Source organism: Zootoca vivipara, chromosome 2, assembly GCF_965207765.1.
Source record: "Zootoca vivipara chromosome 2, rZooViv2.hap1.1, whole genome shotgun sequence".
NCBI lineage: Eukaryota > Metazoa > Chordata > Lepidosauria > Squamata > Lacertidae > Zootoca > Zootoca vivipara.
The window spans coordinates 114,936,153-114,963,553 of record NC_142584.1 but is presented as its reverse complement, the minus strand read 5'-3'; the positions used below and the strand labels follow the sequence as shown (position 1 = coordinate 114,963,553).

General features: G+C 48.9%; 2 protein-coding genes across 4 annotated transcripts; one reads left to right on the top strand and one right to left on the bottom strand.

Moving 5' to 3' along the window:
* Positions 1 to 185: 185 nt before the first annotated feature.
* Positions 186 to 6,984, bottom strand: DNAAF6 (dynein axonemal assembly factor 6). Its single transcript, XM_035107893.3, has 6 exons — positions 6,781 to 6,984; positions 6,499 to 6,553; positions 4,735 to 4,843; positions 2,333 to 2,429; positions 1,459 to 1,544; positions 186 to 623 (listed from the first exon to the last, which is right to left on the bottom strand). The coding sequence occupies exons 1-6, from the start codon at positions 6,889 to 6,891 to the stop codon at positions 494 to 496; spliced, it is 588 nt and encodes a 195-aa protein (XP_034963784.1). The 5' UTR covers positions 6,892 to 6,984; the 3' UTR covers positions 186 to 493.
* A 173-nt stretch (positions 6,985 to 7,157) lies between these two features.
* Positions 7,158 to 26,184, top strand: LOC118081233 (nuclear pore glycoprotein p62). Of its 3 annotated transcripts, XM_088663950.1 has the most exons (14): positions 7,158 to 7,280; positions 10,567 to 10,711; positions 11,471 to 11,770; positions 13,039 to 13,433; positions 13,699 to 13,803; positions 14,639 to 14,770; positions 15,420 to 15,545; positions 17,127 to 17,229; positions 17,894 to 18,038; positions 21,746 to 21,795; positions 22,791 to 22,925; positions 23,345 to 23,456; positions 24,868 to 24,934; positions 25,992 to 26,184. In XM_088663950.1, the coding sequence occupies exons 3-14, from the start codon at positions 11,487 to 11,489 to the stop codon at positions 26,081 to 26,083; spliced, it is 1,746 nt and encodes a 581-aa protein (XP_088520076.1). In that variant the 5' UTR covers positions 7,158 to 7,280; positions 10,567 to 10,711; positions 11,471 to 11,486; the 3' UTR covers positions 26,084 to 26,184. The 3 variants fall into 3 exon arrangements, with proteins under 3 accessions (XP_088520076.1, XP_060126703.1, XP_034963484.1); XM_060270720.2 differs by lacking the exon at positions 10,567 to 10,711 and having other exon boundaries at positions 14,642 to 14,770; XM_035107593.3 differs by lacking the exon at positions 10,567 to 10,711.
* Positions 26,185 to 27,401: the final 1,217 nt, after the last annotated feature.

The following is a 27,401-nucleotide window of genomic DNA, read 5'->3' as shown; positions in this document are numbered from 1 at the left end:
CCCCGGGCCTTAGTTTGGGGACCCCTGACCTAGCCAGAGAGAAGCTATTGTTTGGGATAACCTGATCTCTGGGAAACACTGTCTGGAAGGCCGCCTTGAAAACAAACCTTTATCAAATGCAAGGAAACCTCTTTTTCTGCTTATATGTGCAAATCTTCCCAAAATAATATTGATGTACACATGCATTAAGGAATGGAAAATATAGTTTAATTATCCACAAAATAGGTGTGTAATTGTCACAAATAAGAGCAGACGATGGTCCCGGCTGCAAATCTGAAAGTTCAAAGGTTGGACCTCAGTCACCACTCTGTCCAAAAGCACAAGCCTCATCTCCTGCTGGGACACCTCCCTAGCTAGATTTCCATCTCAGAGTCCTGGTGAGAGCTCTAAGGAATGGGAGCTGCAGCAGGAAAGATCCCACCCTTCCGGCTCAGTCCAGCTTTTGTGGTTGCTCACTCAATGATCATTTCTATGGAGCTGCTTCCTTTCCTCTTCAGGCAAAGTTGATGAAATCAAACTCTCGTTTCATCCTCAAGGTGACTTCCAGAGTGCCCTTTTCGGAGAGGAAAGAGGCCTTCCCACTCTTGGTATCCACAGGGTGAGGCAGGTGCAAGAGAAGCTTCCTGGAAAACAGAAAAGTAGAAGCTGTCACCTGAAGCTGCCCTATGAAGAAAAGAAAGAAAGAAAGAAAGAAAGAAAGAAAGAAAGAGGGGAATCTTTGTGGCCAAGGCTGAGGGGGACCTATGCCTCAAACATTAAAAACTTCCCATCAGATTCCAAGGAAATAAACATCTATCTAGGACTTCTGTTTCAGTGTATCTGAAGTGTGCATGCACATGAAAGCTCATACCTATGACAAACTTAGTTGGTCTCTAAGGTGCTACTGAAAGGAATGTTTATTTTTATTTTTACTTTTAGAAGACATCCGAAGGGAAGTTTGAGGTTTTCTGTGTTTTTAAAAATTTGTCAGAAGCTGCTCAGAATGGCTGGGGCAACCCAGTCAGATGGGTGGCATATAAATAATAAAATTGTTGCTGTTGTTGTTGTTGGGGCACACAAAGAGTTCAGAAACTCTCCCCACCAAAAACAACGATTTCCTTCCTTCCAGATCTTTGGCAGCCACTGATTCCCACTTTCAAAGCTTTTTCCTGCATACAAAGCTTGTGGGCATCTTTCTGAAAGCACCAGCCAAGACTCAAGGGTGTCCTAAGAATAAGGCAGAGAATAGAGAGCGTCACCAGACACCAAAAACAGCCAGCCCCTGCCGCCAACCCTGAAGTGTCGCCCTGGGGGTCACAGGCAGGTGCAAACTCCTGTCTTTTTACCCAAGAATATTTACATTGCCAGTCAGCAGACCAGCTAGCCAGCTGTGCAAGGTTCATTCCTTGTGTGTGCTGGAGTTCCTTTATAAGCGAGCAGCTGCTGCCAAATTGGGCCACCCCCCTCCTCCCAGCTTACTTCTTTGGGGTCCGGAGATCAAGAACCTTTTCCCGGATATCAAGGGTAATGTCTGAAGCCTTCGTATCTGGAAGTTTGATTTTAATCTGAAATGAAAAACAGAGGTGGTTACCAGGGAGCACTGATACAGTTCCTTGCTGGGGACACAAGAGACTCTAGGTGAAAGTATTATTAATATTATTATTTATTTTTAATGTAATTAATAATGAGAGCTAATAATTGTTGTTGTTGTTGTTGTTTGTATACCACCCTATACCTGCAGGTCTCAGTGTGGTTCACAACATAAAGTTACAATTTAAAACCCCAAAATACAAAATAAAAATAATTAAAACAATTAGCAATACTGTACTAATGTATACAAGCTATTCAAAAATACACTCCGCAACAAAAGCCCCAAAACAATAGCCCAGTCCGCAAAAACAAAATCCAAATGAATATATAACACTTAAAAACAATTTTTAAGAACCCCACCCCCCAAATAAAACGGCAACCAGCCAAGTTAAAGGTAAGGTAAAGGACCCCTGGACAGTTGTCCAATTGAATTAAATTCTTGGGGTGCAGACGAGGGGATTGTCATTCGTCGACAGACAGCTATTCTGGATCATGTGGCCAGCAGACCTTGGTGCCGCAGTGGTACCAGTTAATCTACTCGTGCTGGTATGCTATCGAACTGCTAGGTTGGCAGGAGCTGGGGCAAAGTAATAGGAGCTCACCCCGTCAAGCAGATTCGAACTGCCGACCTTGCGATCGGCAAGCCCAAGAGGCTCCACGGTTTAGACCACAGCACCACCCACGCCCCCATTAAAACCCCATCCCTGTTACAACAATGGGCCAAATACGTTAAGAGGAAGAGCCCAGAGAGCCTGCTTCTTACCAGCATGTCCTCACAGCAAGCCGTAGACGGGTCCTTCCTGCTCATTCCCAGGAACATGTCCTCGGTACTCACATGCTGCTTGAATATTATTTCATATCTGTGAAAGACAATGTTCACCAGCAAGGCTGAAAGCCCCTACTCTCCCAATGGGGCAGAGCCCACTGCTTTCAGTTCCTGCTCAGCCACTGCAGCCCCAGAAAGCAACTGGAGGGAGGTGGACAAGCACTGGCCTCCTGAAGGGAAAGCTCCTCACAAGCCAGCTGCCAAACAATTACTGTATGTAGCAAACTGCTTCTGGCTGTGTCCTTTTTTCCCATCCACAATTCCTTCTTGGAGCCTAAACCTCACAGAGCTTTTCTAACCAATTTCAGTTATTTTCCATTGGGCAACCATTGTTTCTCTCTCTCTCTCTCTCCCCACCCCCATGCCAATTCATTTAATTTGGAATGAAACAAATTTGGGAACAGCACATACCCCTTCTACGAATTTTAAGAAATTCAAAAACATAGCTGAGTATTGCATTTCAAGCATGTAATGCCCCTAATATAATTGAGCAAAGTAAATTGAGTTATTTCCAGGAAAGAACTTGGCCCCTTCGGAGAAACTGTGGAAAACAACAATAAAATTTTCGACTATTTTTATAGTCTAAAAGAGAACCTACATAAGATGTTATGTAGATGGTACCTCACCCCTAGCAAACTTGTAAAAATGTATAAATAGGGAACCAAGTTGGAAATGTAAAGAGATTGAAGGGACATTTATACATATGTGGTGGGGCTGTAAGAAAGCCAACGTGTATTGGGAGATGATATACTCAGAACTAAAAAAGATGTTAAGAGTCTCATTTCCCAGGAAACCAGAGATGTTCTTATTGAGTATAGTAGAGGGGGAAATACCCAATAAAGTACTTAGTCTTCCTCTATGCAATAACAATGGCCAGAATAATCTGTGCCCAAAGGTGAAAGGACAAAAATAGTCTCGCAAAAGCAGACTGGCAGAATAAGCTGCTGGTAACAGAATACACAGCATCTTAAAAAGCACACAGTTTAAATAAAAAATACACAGCATCTTAAAAAGCAGAGACATCACCTTGCCGACAAAGGTCCGTATAGTTAAAGCTATGGTTTTCCCAGTAGTGATGTATGGAAGTGAGAGCTGGACCATAAAGAAGGCTGATCGCCAGAGAATTGATGCTTTTGAATTATGGTGCTGGAGGAGACTCTTGAGAGTCCCATGGACTGCAAGAAGATCAAACCTATCCATTCTTAAGGAAATCAGCCCTGAGTGCTCACTGGAAGGACAGATCGTGAAGCTGAGGCTCCAATACTTTGGCCACCTCATGAGAAGAGAAGAATCCTTGGAAAAGACCTTGATGTTGGGAAAGATGGAGGGCACTAGGAGAAGGGGACGACAGAGGACGAGATGGTTGGACAGTGTTCTCGAAGCTACGAACATGAGTTTGACCAAACTGCATAGCTGCCAAGTTATCCCTTTTTTACAGGGATTTTCCCTTATGCTGAATAGGCTTCCTCGCGAGAAAAGCGAAAACTTGGCAGCTATGCCAAACTGCGGGAGGCAGTGCAAGACAGGAGTGCCTGGCGTGCTCTGGTCCATGGGGTCACGAAGAGTCGGACACGACTAAACGACTAAACAACAACAACAACAGAATACACAGAGCTAGCAATGTTGACTGCAAAGATAAGAAATCAGGATGAGTCAGATAGAAAAGAAGAGTGGGAATACTGTACTTTGATGAATATTTAAAGAAATATAACAATCAGATAAACCTCCAAGTGGGGTTAGATATATGAGCCACAGTTAAAAATAAGCAGAAAGTGGTTGGCAATTAAGGAGATGCAACTTAACAAGGACTAAATAAGAGGGTAAGATAAATGACGACAACTGTATAATTGATGTACAATTATAAATATGTAAAATGCATTAAAAAAATTATGAGAACTTTGTCTATAGATTTGATAGCAACGCTAGTTTGAAACAGCAGAAGATTTACTTGCCTCCTTCTCTCTGCCAGAATGGTGTGCCTGTCCTGCCTGACAGCTGCTCCATAGCTACTCATGTGTTGCAGCAATTTCAATACAATTTATAAAACTGCACTCCTAACCCCACTTCCTGACTGGCACAGTATGGCAGCAGCAGCAGCAGCCAGCCAGATGTTAGTCATCAAATCTTGCGACCAGACATCTCCACTTACTCGCAAAAGGCCCGTCGCCTGTGCTGAAATGCGACTGGTGCCCGGTTAATTTCTAACACTGAACCAACCCATACAAGACTATTTAAGAGAACTCCCTCATCCAAAGGCAAATCAGAGCACAGATTTGGGAGAGAGAGGCATGTGCTGGCAAGCGCTCCTGCAAGGGCATGTGGAGCTCAGATGGGCTTACTCGGGCTGTTCCCTAGAGTCCAAGGCATCGTCATTGTACTCGGAATCCTCCGGCACGTCCTCTGCGCTCCAGATCTCTTTGCTGTTCCCATATTTCACTTGAGTGGTGGCTGCAAGCAGGAAGACAGAATCACCTGGTTTACCTGTCCTTGCAGAGCACACACAGCTCTCTGGCCTTTTGATACTTGCAGGGCAACAGGCCACGTCTGGCTCATAACACACTCATGGCATGAGGGAGCATCTAAAAGACAGTATCTGTAAATCAACAAGCACCTTGGTTTTCAAGTTGTAAATCCCATTAATCACTGGCTGAAATCCCATTAATCAGAGATGTTCATACATCACTACAAATAATGATTTAGTACCCGTTATGATACCATTGGGGAAATTGCTACTGATGTTAGAAAGGATGGGCTTATATATAGGCCAGTGCTTTTTGTTGTTGTTGTTGTTGTTGTTGATGATGATGTTAATTAAATTTGTATACTGCCCTATACTCATAGATCTCACAATGGTTCACAACATTATTGGTATAAAAATTAGGTGCTGGTATTCATACAATAGTAAGAGTGTTGTGCATTGCTGCAATTCCAAGTTTTATTATTATAAGGCCAGCCTCACTTTAAATAGAGGGAGCTCAAAGAGGATCCATGGACATTCTCTTGCCCAAAGGCCCACAAAACCCTCGACCTGGCTGTATGTGCTTCTTGCAGGCCTCCTGTTAAGGGAGCTACAACAGTGCCTTCTCCTCACTCCTCTTTCTGTGTCTTCTTGCCCTATGACAGTGATTACAGGGAACATAATGGAATCTGAAGGCTGCAGCTGTCTGGGCTCACAGAGCAGGAACACTGTTGTGTCTTCTGTGTGATCCATGGAGGTGCCTTGCAGCTCTGTCCTTGTTAACGAGTTCACTGATTCCTTCCATGTGTGGGCGGCATCACTGGGGTTTGTTGTTTCGACGGATGCTGAGGGTGTGCCTGCTATATTCAGATATCCTGAGTGATGCATGGACAGGACGCTGCAGGCAACCTTTTGATGGCATATCAGTGACATCCCTGTCATAGCTGCCAAGTACCCCGTTTTCCCCAGGAAACCCCCGTATTTTCTTACCATTTCCCACAGGTGTCCCGAATGGCAAAATACCCTGTATTCCCCTGGATTACGGAGTTCCTGACACCAGCACCAGAAGTCACTTCTCCGCACTTCCGGACATGCATAGAAGTGACTTCTGGTGCTGCGGACATTTTGGAAAAGGGCACAGCTGCATCGGAAGTCGCTTCAACGCATGTCCGGAAGTGCGTAGAAGCGTCTTCCGGTGCCGCGGCGCTGCTGATCCCAGATTTTTCAATCCGGAACTTGGCACCTATGATCCCTGTACACCCTGCTACCCGCCCCCGCCCCCCCCCAAAAAAAATCTCACTCCTTGCTTTGTGGCATAATGATTAGAGTGTTGGACATGGGAGAGCTGGGTTTGAAACCCCACTCATCCATAAAGCTCATTGGCTGTCCTAGAGCCAGCCACCATCTCTTAGCCTTAACCTACCTCACAGGTATCTGAAGAAGTGTGCATGCACACGAAAGCTCATACCAAAATAAAAACTTAGTTGGTCTTTAAGGTGCTACTGAAGGAATTTTTTTTATTCTACCTCACAGGGTTCTTGTGAGGATGAAATGGGGAGGAGGTGAACCATGTACACCACCTTGAGCTCCTTGGAAGATAAAGGTGGTACATAAATGTAATAAATCATCGTAACACCCTGCTTACCTGTGGGTGCTGCTACCTTTGGGGGGCCAATGTTCCCTGGGCCTGCGCTGCTCACCTGCAAAAAGATTGCATTCAGCCCTTGTCTGTTAGCTGCCCTGAAGAAGGCAGGTCTAAAGCACATTGAGGCGCAGAGCTTATGAATATGATGGAATATGCTGAGGTGACTAGACTGAATGTTAGAATTAAAGATGAGGGTGGGAAATTCTTGAGGAAGGGAAAAAATTGTGAATATTTTTTTTTAATACCATGGTTATGTGAAAAAATATGCAGCATTGCTCTCACCCCTATTGCTCTTCCTCCATCCTCGTCCTCCTCCTCCTCCGGCGGCGAGAGCAACTGGGAGAGAGCCAGCAAGGAGGAGGCCGAGCAGAGACCCAGCTCCGGGGACTCCATCGCCAGCGCGGCTGCAAGGAAACTCGCAACAGCGCCCAGAAAGCGAGCTGCCTGCCTGCCTGCCACCGCCAGCGTCTCCCGCGTCGCCACGGCAACGGCCCGACGGCGCCTGCGCGGGATCACGATGATGCGGCGCGCCCATTGGCGGAGGAGCGCGGCCGCTCCGGCGCCGCGTCAAGGCGTCATCGGGAGGCGCCGGAACCTCGGCGCGGGACGGGCGCTGACACCCATGTCGTCATAAGGGCGCGCGGCCGAGGAGCGTAACTGCCGCGCAGCGGAAAAGACGCCGCCAGCGAGGTGAGGCGAGGAGGGAAGGAGAGGCTGGCCGTTGCTCTTCCCCGGCGCTGAGAGAAGCAGCACGAGGAGGAGGAGCAGTGTTAGAAACTCAGGTATGGAGTCGAAGTCAATCCACCCGTTGCGGCGAGGTCTGGCATGAGGCGCCCACGGGGAACGGTTCCCTTTGGTCGCTGGAGCCTTTGACGTGCTGGAAGTAGTGGGTGGGGAGCGTTAGAATTTATTTTGATGATGATGATGGTGATACTAATAATATTTTTTATTTTTATTTTTTTAAATTAAAATAAACCTTTATTTGAATTCATAAAATACAATGATACTACTAATAATAATTTATTATTTCTACCCCGCCCAACTGGCTGGGTTTCCCCAGCCACTCTGGGCAGCTTTCAACACTGCATTAAAACAAAATAAAACTTCAGACATTAAAAACAGGGAATGATAATGATGATTTATTATGTCTTCCATAAGATTGTCTTCCATAAACACGGTTTTAGCAGTGAGTCCATAAGTGACTCTGGAGGCCAATTCTGGATCCACACATCCTCCCACAGTGGGGACATAGCTTTCCAGGCGGGAGTTGATCATGGTGAGGGTTTGCCAAGCTTGCCTTCCTCTTAGCACGTTTCTCCCTTTCATCCTGAGTTTGAGTGTCTTCAAAGCCCCTGACACCTTTGGTAAAGGCTGTTCTCCAACTGGAGCGCTCGCAGGCCAGTGTTTCCCAATTGTTGGAGTTTATACTGCATTTTTAAAAGATTTGCCTTGAGAGAGTCTTTAAACCTCTTTTGTTGACCACCAGGATTACACTTTCCATTTTTAAGTAGTTGCTTTGGAAGACAATAATCCAGCATCCGAACAACATGACCAGTCCAACAAAGTTGATGCTGAAGAATCATTCCTTCAACACTGGTGGTCTTTGGTGGGCAGCGTTAGAAACTTGTATGATGATGGTGGTGATTTATTATGCATATGCTGCCCATCTGACTGGATCCCAACGCAGCATTAAAAACCAATAAAACACCAGCCATTGAAAACTTTCCTAAGGGCTGCCTTCTAAAAGTCAAATAATTGTTTATCTGTCTGACATCTGACAGGAGGACATTCCATTGGGTGGGTTCTGCTACCAAGAAGGCCCTTCAGATGCATAAGCTAATTGCCAAATAGCACCTTAAACCACTTATGGTTGCCACAGCAGTATGTCTAGGCACCTTTTCCACTCCCACTAGAGTGTATTAGTAGGAGTAGTTTATATTTTAGTATATAAAGTATATCCTATATAATAATTTGCAAGTTGTCCCTGCGTCCAAGCTGTCCCGTGTGTCCCTGGGTCACTGCGCATGTGCCCCAGCGACACAGGGATTGGACAGCAGAGACTGCACGCGCGCACTCTCTCCCCCCCCCCTGCCTCCTCCAACCGCCGCTCCTGGCCAGAACGTCAGGGAAGCGAGGGTGGAGGCCGGCGGAGACCTCCTCCTCACAACCCTCCCTGGCCCGTGAGAGGAGCGGCAGGAGGCCACGAAGCAGCGGCGACGAAGTAGGGGTTTGTGTCCCGCGTCCTTCCTGTCGGCGGCTGCGGGAGAGGAAGGAAGGAGGAGAAAGCAGCGCTTTCTCCTCCTTCGTTCCTGTCCTGCCGGCGACAACAAGGACAGGTCCCAGGGTTCGGAGAAGCGCTGCGCAAGCGCTTCTCCGAACCCTGGGATGTCTCCTTGCTGTCGGCGGCTGCGGGAGAGGAACGGAGGAGAAGAAAGCAGCGCTTTCTCCTTCTTCATTCCTGTCCTCCTGCCGCCGACAGTAAGGACAGGTCCCAGGGTTCGGAGAAGCGCTGCGCAAGCGCTTCTCCGAACCCCAGGATGTCTCCTTGCTGTCGGCGGCTGGGAGAGAGGAACGGAGGAGGAGAAAGCAGCACTTTCTCCTCCTCCGTTCCTGTCCCCCTGCCGCCGACAGTAAGGACAGGTCCCAGGGTTCGGAGAAGCGCTGCGCAAGCGCTTCTCCAAACCCCAGGATGTCTCCTTGCTGTCGGCGGCTGGGAGAGAGGAACGGAGGAGGAGAAAGCAGCGCTTTCTCCTCCTCCGTTCCTGTCCCCCTGCCGCCGACAGTAAGGACAGGTCCCAGGGTTCGGAGAAGCGCTGCGCAAGCGCTTCTCCGAACCCCAGGATGTCTCCTTGCTGTCGGCGGCTGGGAGAGAGGAACGGAGGAGGAGAAAGCAGCGCTTTCTCCTCCTCCGTTCCTGTCCCCCTGCCGCCGACAGTAAGGACAGGTCCCAGGGTTCGGAGAAGCGCTGCGCAAGCGCTTCTCCAAACCCCAGGATGTCTCCTTGCTGTCGGCGGCTGGGAGAGAGGAACGGAGGAGGAGAAAGCAGCGCTTTCTCCTCCTCCGTTCCTGTCCCCCTGCCGCCGACAGTAAGGACAGGTCCCAGGGTTCGGAGAAGCGCTGCGCAAGCGCTTCTCCGAACCCCAGGATGTCTCCTTGCTGTCGGCGGCTGGGAGAGAGGAACGGAGGAGGAGAAAGCAGCGCTTTCTCCTCCTCCGTTCCTGTCCCCCTGCCGCCGACAGTAAGGACAGGTCCCAGGGTTCGGAGAAGCGCTGCGCAAGCGCTTCGCCGAACCCCAGGATGTCTCCTTGCTGTCGGCGGCTGGGAGAGAGGAACGGAGGAGGAGAAAGCAGCGCTTTCTCCTCCTCCGTTCCTGTCCCCCTGCCGCCGACAGTAAGGACAGGTCCCAGGGTTCGGAGAAGCGCTGCGCAAGCGCTTCTCCAAACCCCAGGATGTCTCCTTGCTGTCGGCGGCTGGGAGAGAGGAACGGAGGAGGAGAAAGCAGCGCTTTCTCCTCCTCCGTTCCTGTCCCCCTGCCGCCGACAGCAAGGACAGGTCCCAGGGTTCGGAGAAGCGCTGCGCAAGCGCTTCTCCAAACCCCAGGATGTTCTAGCGCCCGTTATTGAACGGGCTGAAATACACTAGTAAGTATATAAAATATACTTTATATTTTAAAGGGGGAAATCTCAAAGCAGTTGGCATCACATTGAATCCTCATAGAATCATAGAGTTGAAAGAGACCACAAGGGCCATCCAGTACAATCCCCTGCCAAGCAGGAAACACCATCAAAGCATTCTTGACATATGCCTGTCAAGCCTCTGCTTAAAGACCTCCAAAGAAGGAGACTCCACCACACTCCTTGGCAGCAAATTCCACTGCCGAACAGCTCTTACTGTCAGGAAGTTCTTCCTAATGTTTAGGTGGAATCTTCTTTCTTGTAGCTTGAATCCATTGCTCCGTGTCTGCTTCTCTGGAGCAGCAGAAAACCACCTTTCTCCCTCCTCTATATGACATCCTTTTATATATTTGAACATGGCTATCATATCACCCCTTAACCTTCTCTTCTCCAGGCTAAACATACCCAGCTTCCTAAGCCGTTCCTCATAAGGCATCGTTTCCAGGCCTTTGACCATTTTGGTTGCCCTCTTCTGGACACGTTCCAGCTTGTCAGTATCCTTCTTGAACTGTGGGGCCCAGAATTGGACACTACTCCAGGTGAGGTCTGACCAGAGCAGAATACAGTGGTACTATTACTTCCCTTGATCTAGATCAGGCACCCCCAAACTGCGGCCCTCCAGATGTTTTGGCTTACAACTCCCATGAGCCCTAGCTAACAGGACTAGTAGTTAGAGATGATGGGAATTGTAGTCCAAAACATCTGGAGGGCCAAAGTTTGGGGATGCCTGATCTAGATGCTATACTCCTATTGATGCAGCCAAGAATTGCATTGGCTTTTTTAGCTGCTGCATCACACTGTTGACTCATGTCAAGTTTGTGGTCTACCAAGACTCCTAGATCCTTTTCACATCTACTGCTCTCAAGCCAGGTGTCTCCCATCCTGTATTTGTGCCTTTCATATTTATTTATTTTTTGCCCAAGTGTAGTACTTTACATTTCTCCTTGTTAAAATTCATATTGTTTGCTTTGGCCCAGTTCTCTAATCTGTTAAGGTCATTTTGAAGTGTGATCCTGTCCCTACCTCAAATAAAACAATCCAGAATAAAACAAAGACAAGCTTTGAGGAAAATATTTTAGATCCTTCTCTAAGGGGCATTTAGATTCCCCCATATTTACTGTGGGGTTATCTTGACAACCAAGGTGGCATTTGCAGAGCTTCTGAAACAGTTTGCCTTTGCTTCAACACCCCACCCCACCCCTCTTGTGCTCTTGGGTTGCTTCACCTTCTCCAGCCCCCACAGAGCAGCATCAGCACTGGAGCCAACAAGGCAGCTCTTTTTCTCTGTTTCCTTGCAGGAGCACAGACATCATCATGAGCCAGTTCAACTTTGGCACTCCTGGCACTCCTGGAGGAGGCTTCAGCTTCGGGACTCCAAAAACCGCAGCCAGCACAGCCCCCGCTGGGTTCTCCTTCTCTTCCGCCACCACAGGGGGAGGCTTCAGTTTTGGGACAGCTACTCAAAACACAGCAAACACCCAGCCTGCAGGCCTGTTCTCTTTCGCTACCCCAGCAACATCGGCACAGACCTCTGGATTCAGCTTCGGCACACCTGCCACGTCGGCACCAGCTGCTGCTGGAAATGTGTTCACACTGGGGTAAGGTTGGCACAATCCCATGTGGGTGGGAGGCTTGTTGAGCCCTAAGGATCAGACATTCAGCTTCTGAAAACCCGGAACACTTACTTCCGGGTTTTCGGCGTTTGAGAACCACGGTACCGCTGTCTTGTTCAACCTATAGCTTTAGGTGGGGGAGCTGGTGCCCAGGGTGGTTCCCGGCAATGGCACCAAATGGCACCTTAAAACTAGGTTACAGCCACCACAATGATGTGTCTAGGCACCATTCCTTCCCATTGGAGGTTTATTATTGTTTATTATTATTATTATTAATCATAGTAATTTCATTTCTATACTGCTTTATATTTTAAAGCAAAAAATCTCAAAGTGGTTGACAGTACATTAACATAAAATAAATATAACATAACATAACATAAAACAATGCAGAAAAAAACAAATGCAAGCTTCTCTAAGGGACATTTGGCTTTCTCCATATTTATTGAGCATCTTAATTTATAGAGCTGCCCCATAGCAGAAGAACTCCAGGAAACCAGAGTGGTGTAGTGGTTAGTTGGACCAGAACCTGGAAGATCAGGGTTCAAATCCTCACTCATACAGGAAGCCTTGGGGTCATTCACAGCCTCTTAACCTACCTCACCAGGTCATTGTAGGGATTAACTGAGGAGGGGGCTGAACCATGTACATTCATAGCTTGGTTGTCGAATACCTTGTGACTCGAATGTTTTGACTCCTGAACTCTGCAAACCCAGAAGTGAGTGTTCTGGTTTGCAAACGTTCTTTGGAACCTGAACATCCAATGCTGCTTCCGTGTCTTGGTTTTCGAACGTTTTCGGAAGTCGAATGGGCTTCTGGAACGGATTCCATTCGAGAACCAAGGTATGACTGTACTCTTTGCAGGAAAAGGTGGCAAATAAATGCAATGAATAAGTTCTGCTTACTTGCTTCAGAAAGCTGGAGGGGCCAGCCAGATGGAGATGTCCATCGCCAACCTGGCATCCAGAGATCTCTATGGTCGCAATTGGACCCGCGCCAGTCACAAAATGTGCCTGGTGCCTGGCTAATTTCTAATGCCGGTTGCGTGTCTCCTTGGGCTCAGCTGGAATGTTAAAAATCCTGTGGTAAATGGGCAAACAAACTACCCTGAGACTTTAGTTAGAAATAAAATGAATGAAATGATGCAGAAGTAGCAGCAAAAAAAAATGGCACAGGAGAACTTGGATGCTTTGAGTATCTGCCAAGAGGAGAAAAATTCACCCTGGACTCTTTTGCTCTTTTATTTATTTATTTAGGGGAAATGCCCCCAAGCTGAACTTGAGCAACACCAACACCACACAATCAGCTGGCATTACGGGGGCGCTTGGGCTCGGCAGCGGCGGACTGGGGACATCCACGCCCAGTAGCACTCCCGCCAGCCAGCCAGTGGCTCCTCCCGGCTTTGTGTTCGGCTCCAACACCGCTACCCAGCCTGCCACAACCGGAGGCTTCAGCTTTGGAGGCATGGGAGCAACGCAGGCTGCGGCCCCCAGCTTCAGCCTTGGCTCCATAGGGAATACAACGCAGCAAGCAGCACCCGCCCCCACTGGCTTAGCGTTCGGAGTTCCTGCATCCGCGGCCGGCCCTACTACAACCACGGTATCCACAGCCCAGCCAGCTGTGGCGTTTGGCCTTGGGGCGCAGACAACAGGTGAGACGTCATGCCGTGTGCAAAAGCTCTTCTGGCAAGGCAGAGTTTCTTTGTAGACAAGTTGCCTTGCCAGCCTTGTGAGGACAGGTGTCCTCCATACGCAAGTTAGGTAATTGTATGTACTGTAGGTGAAGGGCTGAGTCCCTTTGCACCGACGTAATGCAGCTGTGTCTCACGTTGCCCCAAAGATGCCATTCTACTCAAGCACAGACTGGAGAAGGAATTTAAGGCGATAACTGCTTCTCTTAACCATTCTCTTTTCCAGCTCCAGTTTCAGGCTTTGGGGTACTGACGTCAACACCTGCCACCTCTGCCTCCACAGGAACGCTCGGTCAGGGGCCAGCCTTGTCCTTTGGAGCGAAACTTGGAGGTAGGCGATTGTACCTCGGGAAGGGGGAAATTGGGCTGTTCTTTCTAAGAAGTGAGGTGAGATAGGGCAGGTCAGTTGTGTTGGTGTCCCTCTTTGCTTTGCTGGCCTTCTAAATTAACTTTGAAATACCTTGGCGCAGTTGGGCTTTTCTCCTCGCTCTCTGTTTCAAGCTTCAGACCTCCTCCTCCGAATCCTGCCTGTTCCCTTTTGTGCTTACACACACACACACACTCCTCCGCCTGTTGGTACCCCCCCCCCCCGTGTTCTGCTTCTGCTCTTAGACACACTCTGCCCACCTAGCTGCTGCTGCTGTCATCTCCCCACTGCCCTTCCCTGAACAACCACTGCCCATTCTTTTCCTTCAGTTGCTGTTTAACTTCTCCTCCTCCCACATCGCCACAGCTCCTTCACCAAGTTTTGCCATAGCCTTGTGCCTTTGCATCGTGTTGTCTGAGAGTAGATGCTTCTCCCCTTTGTACAGCACCTAGCACACAGGGACTGACCTAACAGCAGTGGTGGTGGCAACTGCTTCCCTTACTTGGCCATAAGAGGGGGGCAGGGGCTGTGGAAACTTCCAGTTGCCTTTGGCCCCTTGTGTCTTCCTTGGCCTTGTGGACAGGTGCATAGAATCATAGAACTGCGGAGCTGAAAGCGACCCTGAGGGTCATCAAGTTCAGCCCCTTGCAATGCAGGGATCTTTTGCCCAACGTGGGGCTCGAACCCACAACCCTGAGATTAAGAGTCTCACGCTCTTACCAGCTAAGTATCTTCTGTGAGGAAAGTGTGTTCTCCTCCTGGCTGTAACTGAACCCCAGAATGTGTCTCTTCCCTGAAGCAGGTACAGCAGCAACTTCCACGGCGCCTTCCACCACAGCTGTGAACTCCATCCTCGGGATGTCCGGGCCGACGTTGTTTGCATCCATTGCAAGCTCTTCCGCGCCAGCCTCGTCTGCTGCTGGTCTCTCACGTAAGCAACTGGGGCTGCAGCTAGTGGCTCTGCCTCCCTTCTTGATGGGAAAGTGGAAAGAGTGGGGCTCGGGCAGTCTTGGCTCTGCCCACTGCCTGCTGACAGTGCAAAACAGACCACTTCTCTCTCCCCCTCAGTCCAGGATATTTTGTACTTCACCAGGTTTTGCCTAAAGGTCTGTTACACCATGGCGGGACACGGGTGGCGCTGTGGGTTAAACCACTGAGCCTAGGGCTTGCCGATCAGAAGGTTGGCGGTTCGAATCCCCGCAACATGGTGAGCTCCCATTGTTCAGTCCCTGCTCCTGCCAACCTAGCAATTTGAAAGCACGTCAAAGTGCAAATAGATAAATGGGTACCGCTCCGGCGGGAAGGTAGACGGCGTTTCCGTGCGCTGCTGTGGTTCACCAGAAGCGCCTTAGTCATGCTGGCCACATGACCTGGAAGCTGTACGCCGGCTCTCTCGGTCAATAATGTGAGATGAGCACCGCATCCCCAGAGTCGGTCACGACTGGACCTAATGGTCAGCGATACCTTTACCTTTACCTTACCTGTTACACCAAACCACTTAACTGCCGGGGCTGTTCTTTTGAGCAGGAGGCAACCTTGCCAAGCCGCATTCAGGAGCTCTTGTTTTCTTCCTTCTGTAGTTGGTGTAACCTCAACAGGGACGGCACCTGCTGGGACTTTAGGGTTTGGCGCAAAAGCCCCTGGGACAACAGCAACAGCACCCACGGCCACAGTGACTGCAGTGGGAGGAGCCCCCGCAGCAACCAGTAAGGCTTGGAAGAGAAAATGGGAGGGAGGGAGGGAGGGAGGGAGGGAAGGCAAGGATACACACAACTGCCGCTGACTTTTGCTCTTCGGGTAGAATATCATAGAATCCAGAGTTGGGAGGGACAATGAGGGTCATCTAGTCCAACTCCCTGCAATGCAGGAATCTTTTGCCCAACGTGGGGCTCGAACCCATGACCCTGAGATCGAGAGTCTCCTGCTCTACCGACTGAGCTATCACGTAGAATGTTGCAGCCACCGTGGACTTCTTGCTTGCTCTCGTTGAAGGGCTCTGCAGCTTTCACAATTCGTGAAGCACGTAAAGCTGTTTACATTGCTATGATCAGCTTTACGAAACAGCAATTCAGCTTCTAAAGAGGGATTCTTTTTAAAAAAGTATTTTAACCCACGCTAGAAACTTGGTGAAATGAAAAGGTCTTTCCTGAAGCTTAGAAGGAGGAGCCAATGGAATATTTCTAGGCAAAGAGTTGCATGGCTCCAAGGTGCCACTTTGGGGAGGGCCCTGCCTCGCATCCCAGACAGCCGTGCTTCTGGAAGGGGTGTTGTGCATAGCAGAGCCACCAAGGTTGAAAGCTGTGGGTAGGCGGGATTATGTTGGAGGCAGAGCTGGCAACTTCAGATATACTGGTTCTATACCATTTAAGGCTTTGCGGGTCAAAACCAGCAGTACCAGGAAACGAGGGAGGAAGCTGTAGGTGAAGTGGAACTGCGCGTGTGATGGATTGTCCACGAAGCAGGCTCCAGAAGTCTGTCTGGCTCGCATCTTTTTACACTGGTTCCTGCCTGGGCCACTGATGGTTCTGGAGTGCATCCAGCATTGAGTAACACAGCACTGTCTGCACATGAACTGGAGGGTCAAATGCTCTTCTTCCTCCTGCTGCCAAAGCTGGAGACTCTGAAGAAAATGGATTCCTGGGCAGGCCAAGGGGGTGGTATTTGCACCCCAGCCCCAAATTCTCCATGTCAGAAATGCTCCTTCATCTGCTGCTACCTCCTCTCTTGCCATTGCGAAAATGATTGCTAATGAGGTGGAGTGGATATTTTTCTTTTAATTAGTTGTTATTAACTATTATTTTTTTGTGTTACAAAACAAACAGATGACCAGGAAAAAGGTACACCTATCATCAATTCGCAGAGTCTTTTTCACAGTTAGTGAGAGACACTTGTCATAAACATCGTTCAGTTGGGGGAAAAGAGAGGCGGGTTGAGAGGGAGAGCAGGGATCTGTTGCCTACTGTTAGTGTAGAGGTTTGTGTCTGTATCACATGGGAAGGTCCTTTGTTTATATATTTATTTATCTTTATTGATAATGCGAGAGGGGTCCCGAGCGCCCTTGGTTGCATTCAGTGACTAGTGGGCACTATTGGGATCAGCTTATAGGAGAGGTTGTGGTTTTTTACTTGGCCACGGAGCATGCTGGGCAGGCAGCCTCCTCTTCCCATCCCTGGCTCTTCCATCGCCGCTGGGGTCAGGCCCAGGAGTCTCCCATCCTGGGACTCGGTTGCCCTGCATCCCTGTTCACTTCCTGCTTTGGATTGACCCAATGTTTGTTTTCTCTGCAGGTATCACCTCCACCCCAAGTACGGGATTCATGCTGAACCTGAAGCCTCTGTCCACCACTGCTACGGTGGCCTCCGCGTCCACTGCGGCCACCACAACAGTCACGTAAGTTCCCTGCGTGCTCCACCCCCATCGTTCAGCCTGGACACTGAGGTCCAGCTCCAAGGGCCTTCTGGCGGTTCCCTCCCTGCGAGGTGAGGTTACAAGGAACCAGACAGAGGACTTTTTCTGTGGCGGCGCCCATCCTCTGGAACACCCTCCCTTCAGATGTTGGGGAGACAAAGAACTACACGACTTTTATTTATTTATTTTTTTAAAAAAACATTTTCATTGATTTTACAAATACAAAGCACAAATAAAAACAAACTAGTAAAGATATATCTGTATAGATTCTCTGAATCTCGGGATTTCCCCCCATTCCCTCCATGGAGTCTCATTTTAAGAATCTGCATCTGCATATTCATAAGTACTCCAATTATTATATCAGACCATATTTTCCATAGTAAGCTGCCCGGGGTGGGTGGGGAAACCCAGACAGATGCGCAGAGTATAAATAAATATTGTTCTTGTTGCTGCTGCTGCTGATTGCCATATGCTAGGCAAGCCGTGGGTTTGGGGGTGTAGAATGGAGTCCCCCACAGAGGCAAGGAATGGCAGTTTGCTGGATGCAGGTCCAGATGTGGGCTGGCTCCTTGAGCCCAGCGTGGGGGTGCAGCTGTGGGCTGGCTCAGCTCTTTCGCCAACCAGCACACTCCTCCTGTCTTTGCAGGGCTCCCCCGTCAATGACCTACGCCCAGCTGGAGAGCCTGGTTAACAAGTGGAGCTTGGAGCTGGAGGACCAGGAGAAGCACTTCCTGCAGCAAGCCACCCAGGTCAACGCCTGGGACAGGAAACTGATCGAAAACGGGGAGAAGGTAGGGACCCATTCCGCCGGCAAGATTCTTTTTAGGGAGCTGTGCTGCCTCGGTCAGAGGGGGAGCTAAGGTATTGCCTCCTGTGCCCATGCAGGGGCTGGCTGTAACTAAGCTTCCTCGTTATACACAATTTTAACCTTAACAGTACATTGGTACCTTGGTTCTTGAACAGCTTGGCTCCTGAACAAATTGGCCCCTGAACGCCGCAGACCCAGAAGTGAATGTTCCGGTTTGCAAATGTTTTTTGGAAGCTGAATGTCCGACACGGCTTCCGCTTGAATGCAGGAAGCTCCTGCAGCCAATCGGAAGCTGCGCCTTGGTTTTCGAATGCTTTGGGGAGTCGAACAGACTCCCGGAATGGATTAAGTTCGAGGACCAAGGTACCACTGTATAGCAAAAAAAATAATAATAATCAGCTTCTGTATATTTATGTATTTCATATAAAATGATACACTGCTCGATTTTTGGGAAGGGGAACCACTCAAAGTGGTTTACAAAGAAAGAATAGAACACATTATGAATAGTATTTATTTATTACCACCCTTCATCGAAAGATCCCATTCTTTAAATTAAAACATTAAAAACACTCTTTAAAAATTAAAAACATTCTTTAAATTAAAACATTAAAAACATTAAAAAGTACAACATTAAAAACACATTACAGAACATCAATGATTGAAACATATTAAAGAGCATACTTCTGAGTAAAAACAAGTATTTAAAACATTGAAATGGCCATTAAAATAAGCAATTGGCTGAAAACAGATCAAAACACTTGTCAGCATTCTGCAGGCTTCGGTGGGCTTGCCTAAGTGAAAATGTTTCTTAGCAAGGGCCGAAAACAGTACAGCGAAGGGGGTGTCCCTGGTGTCGGGGTGCAGGGCGTTCCAAAAGGTGGGTGCTGCCACATGGAAAAATGGAATGTTCTGTGGCACTTAAAATGGGGCCATTTCTGCCAATGGAAGCGGTTGAGTGGGCACATGGAGGGCAAGGTGATCTCATAGGTAAACTGGTCCCAAGTTGATCAGCGTTCCTATCAGTGAACAGTGTTAGGAATAGGAATAATTTATTGGCCAAGTACCAACATACTTGGAATTTTGCTTCGACTACATTGCAATGTAAACGTACCTTATACAAACACTGATCCACTCACAATACAATAGCACAGCAAAGGAACCCCACCCATAACTGGCCTCCCCTTCCACTACACAACTATGAATTTAACAGTTTGATGGCACAAGGGAGAAAACTTTTCCTGTGACTAGCCATTTTTGTGTATAGAGTCCTGTAGCGACATCCAGATGGAAGTAAATCAAACAGATGATGGCCAGGATGCAAAGGATCTGCAACAATTCCCTCTGCTCTCTTCCTAGCTCGGATAGCATAAAATGTCTCTATTGAAGGCAAACTAGCACCAATTACCCTTTCTGCAATTCTTACTGCTCGTTGGAGCCTTTTCTTGTCCATCTGGAGGCTGTGCCATACCAGGCGGTAATAGAGTTACAGAGAACAGTTTCAGTGATACCTCTGTAAAATTGGATCGACACTTCCTAGGGCAAATTAAATTTTCTTGGTTGATGCAATAATACTATTGATGTTGCCTGACCAATTTAAGTTTTGAGAAATTATAGAGCCCAGGAACTTAAAGGACTCTACTACTACTACTACTACTACTACTACTACAACAACCATATTACTAACTAACCACGTTAGTTAATAGTGTTAATGTTAGTTTATAAACTCTGAACTTTGCCTGGTAGCAGATCAGCAACCAGAGCAGACCTCTGACCCCTGGTGTTATATTCTGCCAAGGCCTTGTTCCTGTCAGCAACCGTGCTGCAGCATCCTTCACTAACTGCAGCTTCCTTTAGATCTATCCAATTATCGCCCGGTTCCGAATCTTCCGTACCTGGGTAAGATAATTGAGAGAGTGGTTGCCGAACAGCTTGGTAGGTTTCTGGATGAAACATCGGCTCTAGATCCATTTCAGTCCGGCTTTTGCCCTGGTCATGGGACCGAGACAGCTCTGGTAGCCTTAACAGATGATCTCCGTAGACAGCTGGATCGAGGTGGGTCGGGACTGCTGATTCTTTTAGACCTGTCAGCAGCCTTCGATATGGTCGATCATGACCTTTTAGACCACCGCCTTGCCGACGTGGGGATTCAGGGCACAGCCCAACAATGGCTGCATTCCTTCATCTCAGGTCGGGGACAGAGAGTGGCGCTAGAGAGGGAGTTGTCGCCGCGGCACCCCTTGGTGTGTGGAGTCCCGCAAGGCGCAATCCTTTCCCCAATGCTTTTTAATATCTTTATGCGCCCCCTTGCCCAGATTGTCCGGAGTTTTGGGCTGGGTTGTCATCAATATGCTGATGACACCCAGATCTATCTGTTGATGGACGGCTGCCCTGCCTCGGCCCCGGACACACTCACCAGGTGCTTGGAAGCTGTGGCTGGATGGCTACGTGGGAGCCGACTGAAGTTAAATCCTTCGAAGACAGAGGTCCTCTGGCTAGGTCGGGGCGACATGGGGTTGGGGGGCCAACTCCCATCTTTTGCAGGGGCTCAATTGGTACCAGCGCCTTCTGTCAAGAGTTTGGGTGTAACCTTTGACGCCTCCCTTTCCATGGAGGCGCAGGTTGCATCCACAGCAAAGGTGGCATTTTTCCATCTCCGCCGCATCAAGCAGTTGGTCCCTTACCTCTCTCGCCCCGATCTGGCCACAGTGATCCATGCGACGATCACCTCCAGGCTTGACTATTGTAACTCGCTCTACGCAGGGTTGCCCTTAAAGCTGACCCAGAAACTCCAGCGGGTGCAGAATGCCGCGGCGAGGCTCCTTACAGGGTCCCGGCCGCGGGATCACATTCATCCAGTGCTTTACCAGCTGCACTGGCTCCCGGTGGAGTACAGGATCAGGTTTAAGGTGCTGGTTTTGACCTTTAAAGCCCTACGGGACCGCCTCTCCTGGTATGCCCCGCGGAGGACCTTAAGGTCCACAAACAATAATATTCTGGAGATCCCGAGTCATAAGATGGCTAGATTGGCCTCTACTAGAGCCAGGGCCTTTTCAGTACTGGCCCCAACCTGGTGGAACGCTCTTTCCCAGGAGACCAGGGCCCTGTGGGATTTGTCATCTTTCCGCAGGGCCTGCAAGACAGAGCTGTTCCGCCTGGCCTTTGGGTTAGACTCAGCCTGACCCCTGTGTTTTTCTCCCTCATGGCTTGGATTTATGGCCTACTTGAAATGAGGCTGCACTTTAAATTTTAATACTGTATTTTAATCTGTATTTTAACTAATTGTTTTTATGTTTTATTGTGGTTCTGTTGGGGTCAGCCACTTATGGCCTACTTGAAATGAGGCTGCACTTTAAATTTTAATACTGTATTTTAATCTGTATTTTAATTAATTGTTTTTATGTTTTATTGTGGTTCTGTTGGTGTCAGCCGCCCTGAGCCCGGTTTTTGACTGGGGAGGGCGGGGTATAAATAAAAATTTATTATTATTATTATTATTATTCCGTACCAATCGTGAAGGAAGCCCCACAGAGCGCGCGTTGCACTAACTCCTTTTTGCTCCTTCAGCCAGTTCTTTTCCAATGTTCCTGAAGCCCTGATTTCCCACTGTTCCTCAAAAAAGATTGGGGCCAGTATTTTATTGTCACTTATAGATTCCCGTCCCACTTTGTAAACCCTGTCTCTGTCTTACAGATCACGTCTCTGCACCGAGAAGTGGAAAAAGTGAAACTGGATCAGAAAAGGTAGAGGGGAAGGGGGCTGTGTGGTATGTTATTGGCGGGAGGTTGAGTACTGTAAAGGAAGCCTTGAGATGCTTGTGAATGGCAGGGAACATTGCAAGTGGCAATGGTCTTGGAAGCAGCCCCCTTCACTCCTACAGTCATAATTTATATGCCACCCATCTGACTGGGTTACTCCAGCCACTCTGGGCAACTTCCAATAAATAATTATAAAACCACAGTAAACCAACACACGTTCAAAACTTTCCTGTACAGGGCTGCCTTCAGATGTCTTCTAAAAATCAGGTAGTTGTTTATTTCCTTGACATCTGGTGGGAGGGCATTCCACAGGGCAGGCACCACCACTGAGAAGGCCCTCTGCCTGGTTCTCTGTAACTTCGCTTCTCGCTATGGAAGAAGCTGCAGAAGGCGGTTCAAGTGCCAAGAAAGGAGATTCCAGCTCAACTTTCTGACAGTGAGAGCTGTTCAACAGTGGAACACACTCCCTCGGGAGGTGGATGGCCATCTGTCAGGGATGCTTGAGTTGAGATTCCTGCATTGTGGGGGTTGGTCTGGATGACCCTCAGGGTCCCTCCCAACTCTACAATTCTATAATACTGATTTAGATGGTGAAGCTGTCTTGGGCAGGGAGCCCTTCCTCAGAAGCGCTTCCTCTCCACATTTTCTTTCAGCGCCAGCTAGTAGAGATGTCTGTGTCTTCCTAGTTTTCTGTAATACAGGGGAGGGGCGCAGAATCTAGCCCATGTACCCGATCATGACCTCCCTCCTCCTCCCACCTATCAAATCACATTACAATTATGCCAGGTGACCCAAAGTAACCATTTTCTTCCCTGTGTGTGCCGGTACCTGAAGAGGAGGCCCTTTGGCATAAAAGTGCAAATATCTTTTTGGCTAACCTGCCTGAATTCCACCTGAGTGCCTCTCCCGGACAATGCTGCCACATGTTGCCTGCTTATCTAACCTCCCTCCCTCCCTCCCTCCCTTTTTTCCTTCTATAGGTTGGACCAAGAACTAGATTTCATTTTGTCCCAGCAAAAGGAGCTGGAGGACTTGCTGATGCCTCTGGAAGAGTCCGTAAAGGAGCAGAGTGGGACCGTCTACTTACAACATGCAGATGAGGAACGGGAGAAGACGTAAGACGATGCCAGGGATGGCAGTGATGGTTGCGTGGGCTGCGGGTGGTCCCCAGATAGACAAGTTTAAAAATAAAAAGCAAAGGTTTAGAGGTCAGCTGTGGAGATCAGCCTATGTTGAGCCATTCTAAAGGGGGAAATTTGCTTTCTGGATAATTCTGAGCATGTTGACTCTGGGCCTGGGAGGTGGAAGGCAGCCCTGTTTAGGGAAGCTTTTAATGTTTAACATTAAAAGCCAGATGGGCGGGGTATAAATAATAAATTGTTGTTGTTGTTGTTGTTGTTGTTATGTTATCATGGCAGCCAAAGAGCCTTTAGAATTCCCCCCCCCCAAGAGTTTGGCCTTGGCTTGGCAGGCTCCCTGGGGTGAGGGAAGAAGGGAGATGGCAACTGTGGCAACATGTTTTCCTGTGCTCCAGGTACAAACTGGCAGAGAACATTGATGCTCAGCTGAAGCGCATGGCCCAAGATCTGAAAGATATTATTGAGCACCTGAACACCTCTGGAGGCCCTGCTGACACCAGTGACCCAGTGAGTACAATCTTGACTAGATCCATGGGAGAAGGATGCTCCTTCCTGGTTTATGAGGACCGCTCTGTCCTGCTCTTCCCCCTCCAGGCAGCTGTCTGCCACTGTGGCCTTGTTTAACAATGCTTTTCAGCACAATCAGGCTTCAGGAGCAGGAAGCCCCATTCTTCAAGGCAGGCCTGCTTTGCTTTCACCTGACTCATAGAATTGTAGACTTGGAAGGGACCCTGATCTCATCCAACCACATGCAAGGCAAGAACCTCAACTAAAGCATCCAAGGAGGGAAAGTCCACCACCTTCCATCCCACGGTCAAACAGCTGTCACAGTCAGAAAATTTTTCCTGATGTTGAGTTGGAATCTCCTTTCTTGCAACTTGAAGCCATTGTTTCAGGTCTTAACCACTGGAGAAAATAAGCTTCTGCCACCTTCCGTGTCACAACCCTTGAGATATTTGAAAGTGGCTATCCTATCTCCTCTCAGTCTCCTCTTTTCCAGGCTAAACATACCCAGCTCCTTCAACCACTCCTCATCAGGCTTAGTTTTCAGAAGCTTGGTCATCTTGGTCGATCACCTCTGCACACCTCCCAGCTTGTCAATGTCCTTCGTAAATTGTGGTGCCCAGAACTGGACACAGTATTCCAGGTGTGGTCTGACCAAGGCAGAATAGAGCGGGACTATGGCTTCCCTTGATCTGGACACCAGACTTCTGTTGATGCAACCTAGAATTAGCTTCTTCTTTTTTGCTGCTGCTGCTGCTGCATCACATTTTCAGACCACACCTAAGAGCTGTTGGACAGTGGAACAATTCTCTCGGGAAGTTGTGGACTCTCCTTCTTTGGGGATTTTTAAACAGGTTGGATGCCCATCTGTCATGGATGCTCTAGGTGAGATTCCTGCATTCCAGGGTGTTAGAATAGATGACCCTCGGGGTCCCTCCCAGTTCTCTGATTTCAAGGAAGGAGTAATATCTGCCTTCAGCAGATCACACCACCAGCCTTGATGTGCCTCAACAAGGCAGGGGGGATTTTAGTACCCTTTGACACCAAGACATCGTCTGTGTGAATTTGCCTTCCTCTTCCACCCACATTTGTGCCTCACAGGACCTGCCTGCAGGCCCAGGCAGGACTCTGTGTTCTCCCACTGACAGCTGGGCCACTAAGAGCAGGCATCTTGGGGTCAGAGTGCATGGGCAAAGGCCGCCTTTTTAGATCATGGCAGTTACACTCAAGTTTCCCTTCTAGTTTCCCTTCCAGTGCTGCCATTCCTAGCTCAACTTTTCCTGCAGAACGTCAGCATCCTTCAGTCTTGAATAATGACTGCCAGCGTGAGTGCTGATCTCGTGGTCTTTGCAGGGCTTCAAGAGATCCAGACCAGGGTCGGCAACTACTCATGACATTCTCTAATCTCTTCCAGCTTCAACAGATCTGCAAGATTCTGAATGCGCACATGGACTCCCTCCAGTGGATTGATCAGAATTCAGGTATTTGGCACTTTTGCTTTCTAGGGAGTCACAGGGTCCTTCCTTGAGTTTTAAGATGAACTGCTTTGAGGCAGGTTGGCTAGGGAGAGAGAATGAACGAAGGAAGCATCGACGTGGGAAAGGAGCTGTCCTTGTCCTAGAATCATAGAGTTCAAAGAGAACCCCGAGGGTCCTCTAGTCCAGCCCCCTTCAAGACAGGGAAATATGCAGCTGTCCCATACAGGGATCAAACCCTGCCACCTTGATGTTATTAGCCCCGTACTCGAAACAACTGAGCTATCTGCTTGGCACATGTTGAGATCCTCTGCAGCAAACATGGCGACCGCTGGGGGGGGGGGAATCACAGCCTCATATTTGGAGGAGAAGGGTCCAATTTGTGGGTGCCCCTGATCTCTCCAGACGGCAAAATCCATCTCCTGCCCAGGTTTTAGGAGCTCTCTGTTGGATGTTGTGTTGTTTATTTGTTTAATTTGCATACCGCCCTTCATCCAAAGATCACAGGGCAGGCCACTGCATAAAAACACAAGAAAGAAAACACAAAATGCAAATCAAATCACTAGCCCCCTTCCCAGAAGGCAGGGAAGGAGGGTCGGCACAACAAGGACAACTCCAAGAGTATTGGTCCATCTAGTTTAGTGTCGTCGACACTGACTGGCAGCAGTGGTTCTCCAGGATTTCAGGAAGCAGTCCCTCCCAGCCCCACGTGGAGAGGCTGCAATTGGGGGTTGAACCCCGGGACAGGTGCTCTGCATGAATGAGCCTAGCCCACTACAGCTCTATCCCGGTGAATTTGCTTGTGGGAGAAAATGCAGTTTGCCGTGGAGCTACAGCCCGGTGCAGCTTGAGATCCCAATCCAGACTGAGCTGATGGGGGTGGCTGCAGCCCTATTAGAAACACACTCCACTCAGCCCCATTGTGCTTCCAGCGAGGGAGGGGGAGGGAGCGACTGCTGTGCCACAGGCAGGCAGAGTCTACTCTGCCAGGGGTTTCTCTCCAGGGGTGCACGCTGGGATGCTCAGCCCTCTGACATTCTCCTTGTTGTCATTCCGCCTTCAGCCCTGCTGCAAAGGAAAGTAGAGGAAGTGACCAAGGTTTGCGAAAGCCGCCGCAAGGAACAGGAGCGCAGCTTCCGGATTACGTTTGAGTGACTGCCTCGTCGCCGGGGGGGGGGGGGGAATGCACGCACGATGCCCAAATGTTTTGTTACTAGTTGAGTTTTGTGTTTGACAATAAAGGCCTTTTCTGTGCAGAACTGTGTGGCCAGAGAAGTTCTTGGGTGTAGGGTTTCCTCTCTCTTCTGCTCACAGGTGTGGACTGAGCATTGATTGTGCTCATCTCATGGTGGTGGGTTCGAGCCCCACATTGGGCAAAAGGTTCCTGCATTGCAGGGGGTTGGACTAGATGACCCCCGGGTCCCTTCCGACTCAACGATTCTAGGATTCTACTCTGCAGTTTCAAGGGGCGGAGCAGATGCTGTTTTAGGCCTTGGGGACTTAACAGTACGGCTGGCTAACCCAGATCTGGAAAGCCACACTCACAAAATGGTAGAGTTGGGATCCTGGTTGTCATCTAGTCCAACACTCTGCAATGCAAGGATCTTCTGAGCAATGTGGGGCTGGTACCCAGAACCCTGAGATTAAACCTCGTTCTCTGCTGACTGAGCTATCCCAGCTGGACTCAAACATCAGGCCAATGGGCAGGGATGGTGATTATTGTTATTACTGTTTATTAAATTTATATACTGACCTTCAAGAGAGCTGGGGCCGTTTGCAACATAGAACATTGATTCCTGTATTGCAGGGGTGGCCAACTCCAAAGAGGCTGTGATCTACTCACAGAGTTAAAAACTGGCTGTGATCTACCCCCTTTTGGGGGGTTCAGGTTGTTGAACTTTTTTTAGGAAAGAGGAAGGCCCAATGTGCGGGGTTAGGGTCAAAGTTGTTGAGTTTTTTCAAGGAGGAGATAAAATGTTGAGCTTTTTTTAGGGGAGCCACAGTTATTCAGCTTTGGGGGGGGAAGCCATATGATCTACCAGTGATCCACCACAGACGTCCAGTGATCTAGTGGTAGATCACGATCTACCTGTTGGACATGCTTGCTTGCAAGGAGTTAGGCTAGATGAGCTGTGTTATCCCTTCCCACTACAAATCTATGAGCAGATGATAATAAAAAACGACACACACACAATCCTTGCTTTAATAGGCTGTAGACTGAGCAATTGTCCAAAGCCCTGGGAGAAGAGGGATGTTTTTGCCTAGTGCCGAAAGGTATGCAATGGAGGCATAGCCCCACGGGGGATAGTGTTTCGCAAATTGGGAGCCACCGCAAGAAAGGCCCCTTCTTGTGATTCAGGGATCACAGGGTCCAGGTCAGTTTCTATGGGGAGAGGCGGTCCCATAACAGTTGGAGCTTCAGGGCCCCCAAAACGCAGGTCCACCCCTGTCCCCATCCCAATGGGAATGGGGG

Coding starts and splice junctions, on each gene's coding strand:
- DNAAF6 (XM_035107893.3), bottom strand. CDS start 6,891: ATGGAGTCCCCGGAGCTGGGTCTCTGCTCGGCCTCCTCCTTGCTGGCT. Junction 4,844..6,498: donor AAAGGTAGCAGCACCCACAG/GTAAGCAGGGTG, acceptor TCCTGCTTGCAG/CCACCACTCAAGTGAAATAT. Junction 2,430..4,734: donor GACTCTAGGGAACAGCCCGA/GTAAGCCCATCT, acceptor TGTCTTTCACAG/ATATGAAATAATATTCAAGC.
- LOC118081233 (XM_035107593.3), top strand. CDS start 11,487: ATGAGCCAGTTCAACTTTGGCACTCCTGGCACTCCTGGAGGAGGCTTC. Junction 14,771..15,419: donor GTCTGCTGCTGGTCTCTCAC/GTAAGCAACTGG, acceptor TTCCTTCTGTAG/TTGGTGTAACCTCAACAGGG. Junction 17,230..17,893: donor GCGGCCACCACAACAGTCAC/GTAAGTTCCCTG, acceptor CTGTCTTTGCAG/GGCTCCCCCGTCAATGACCT.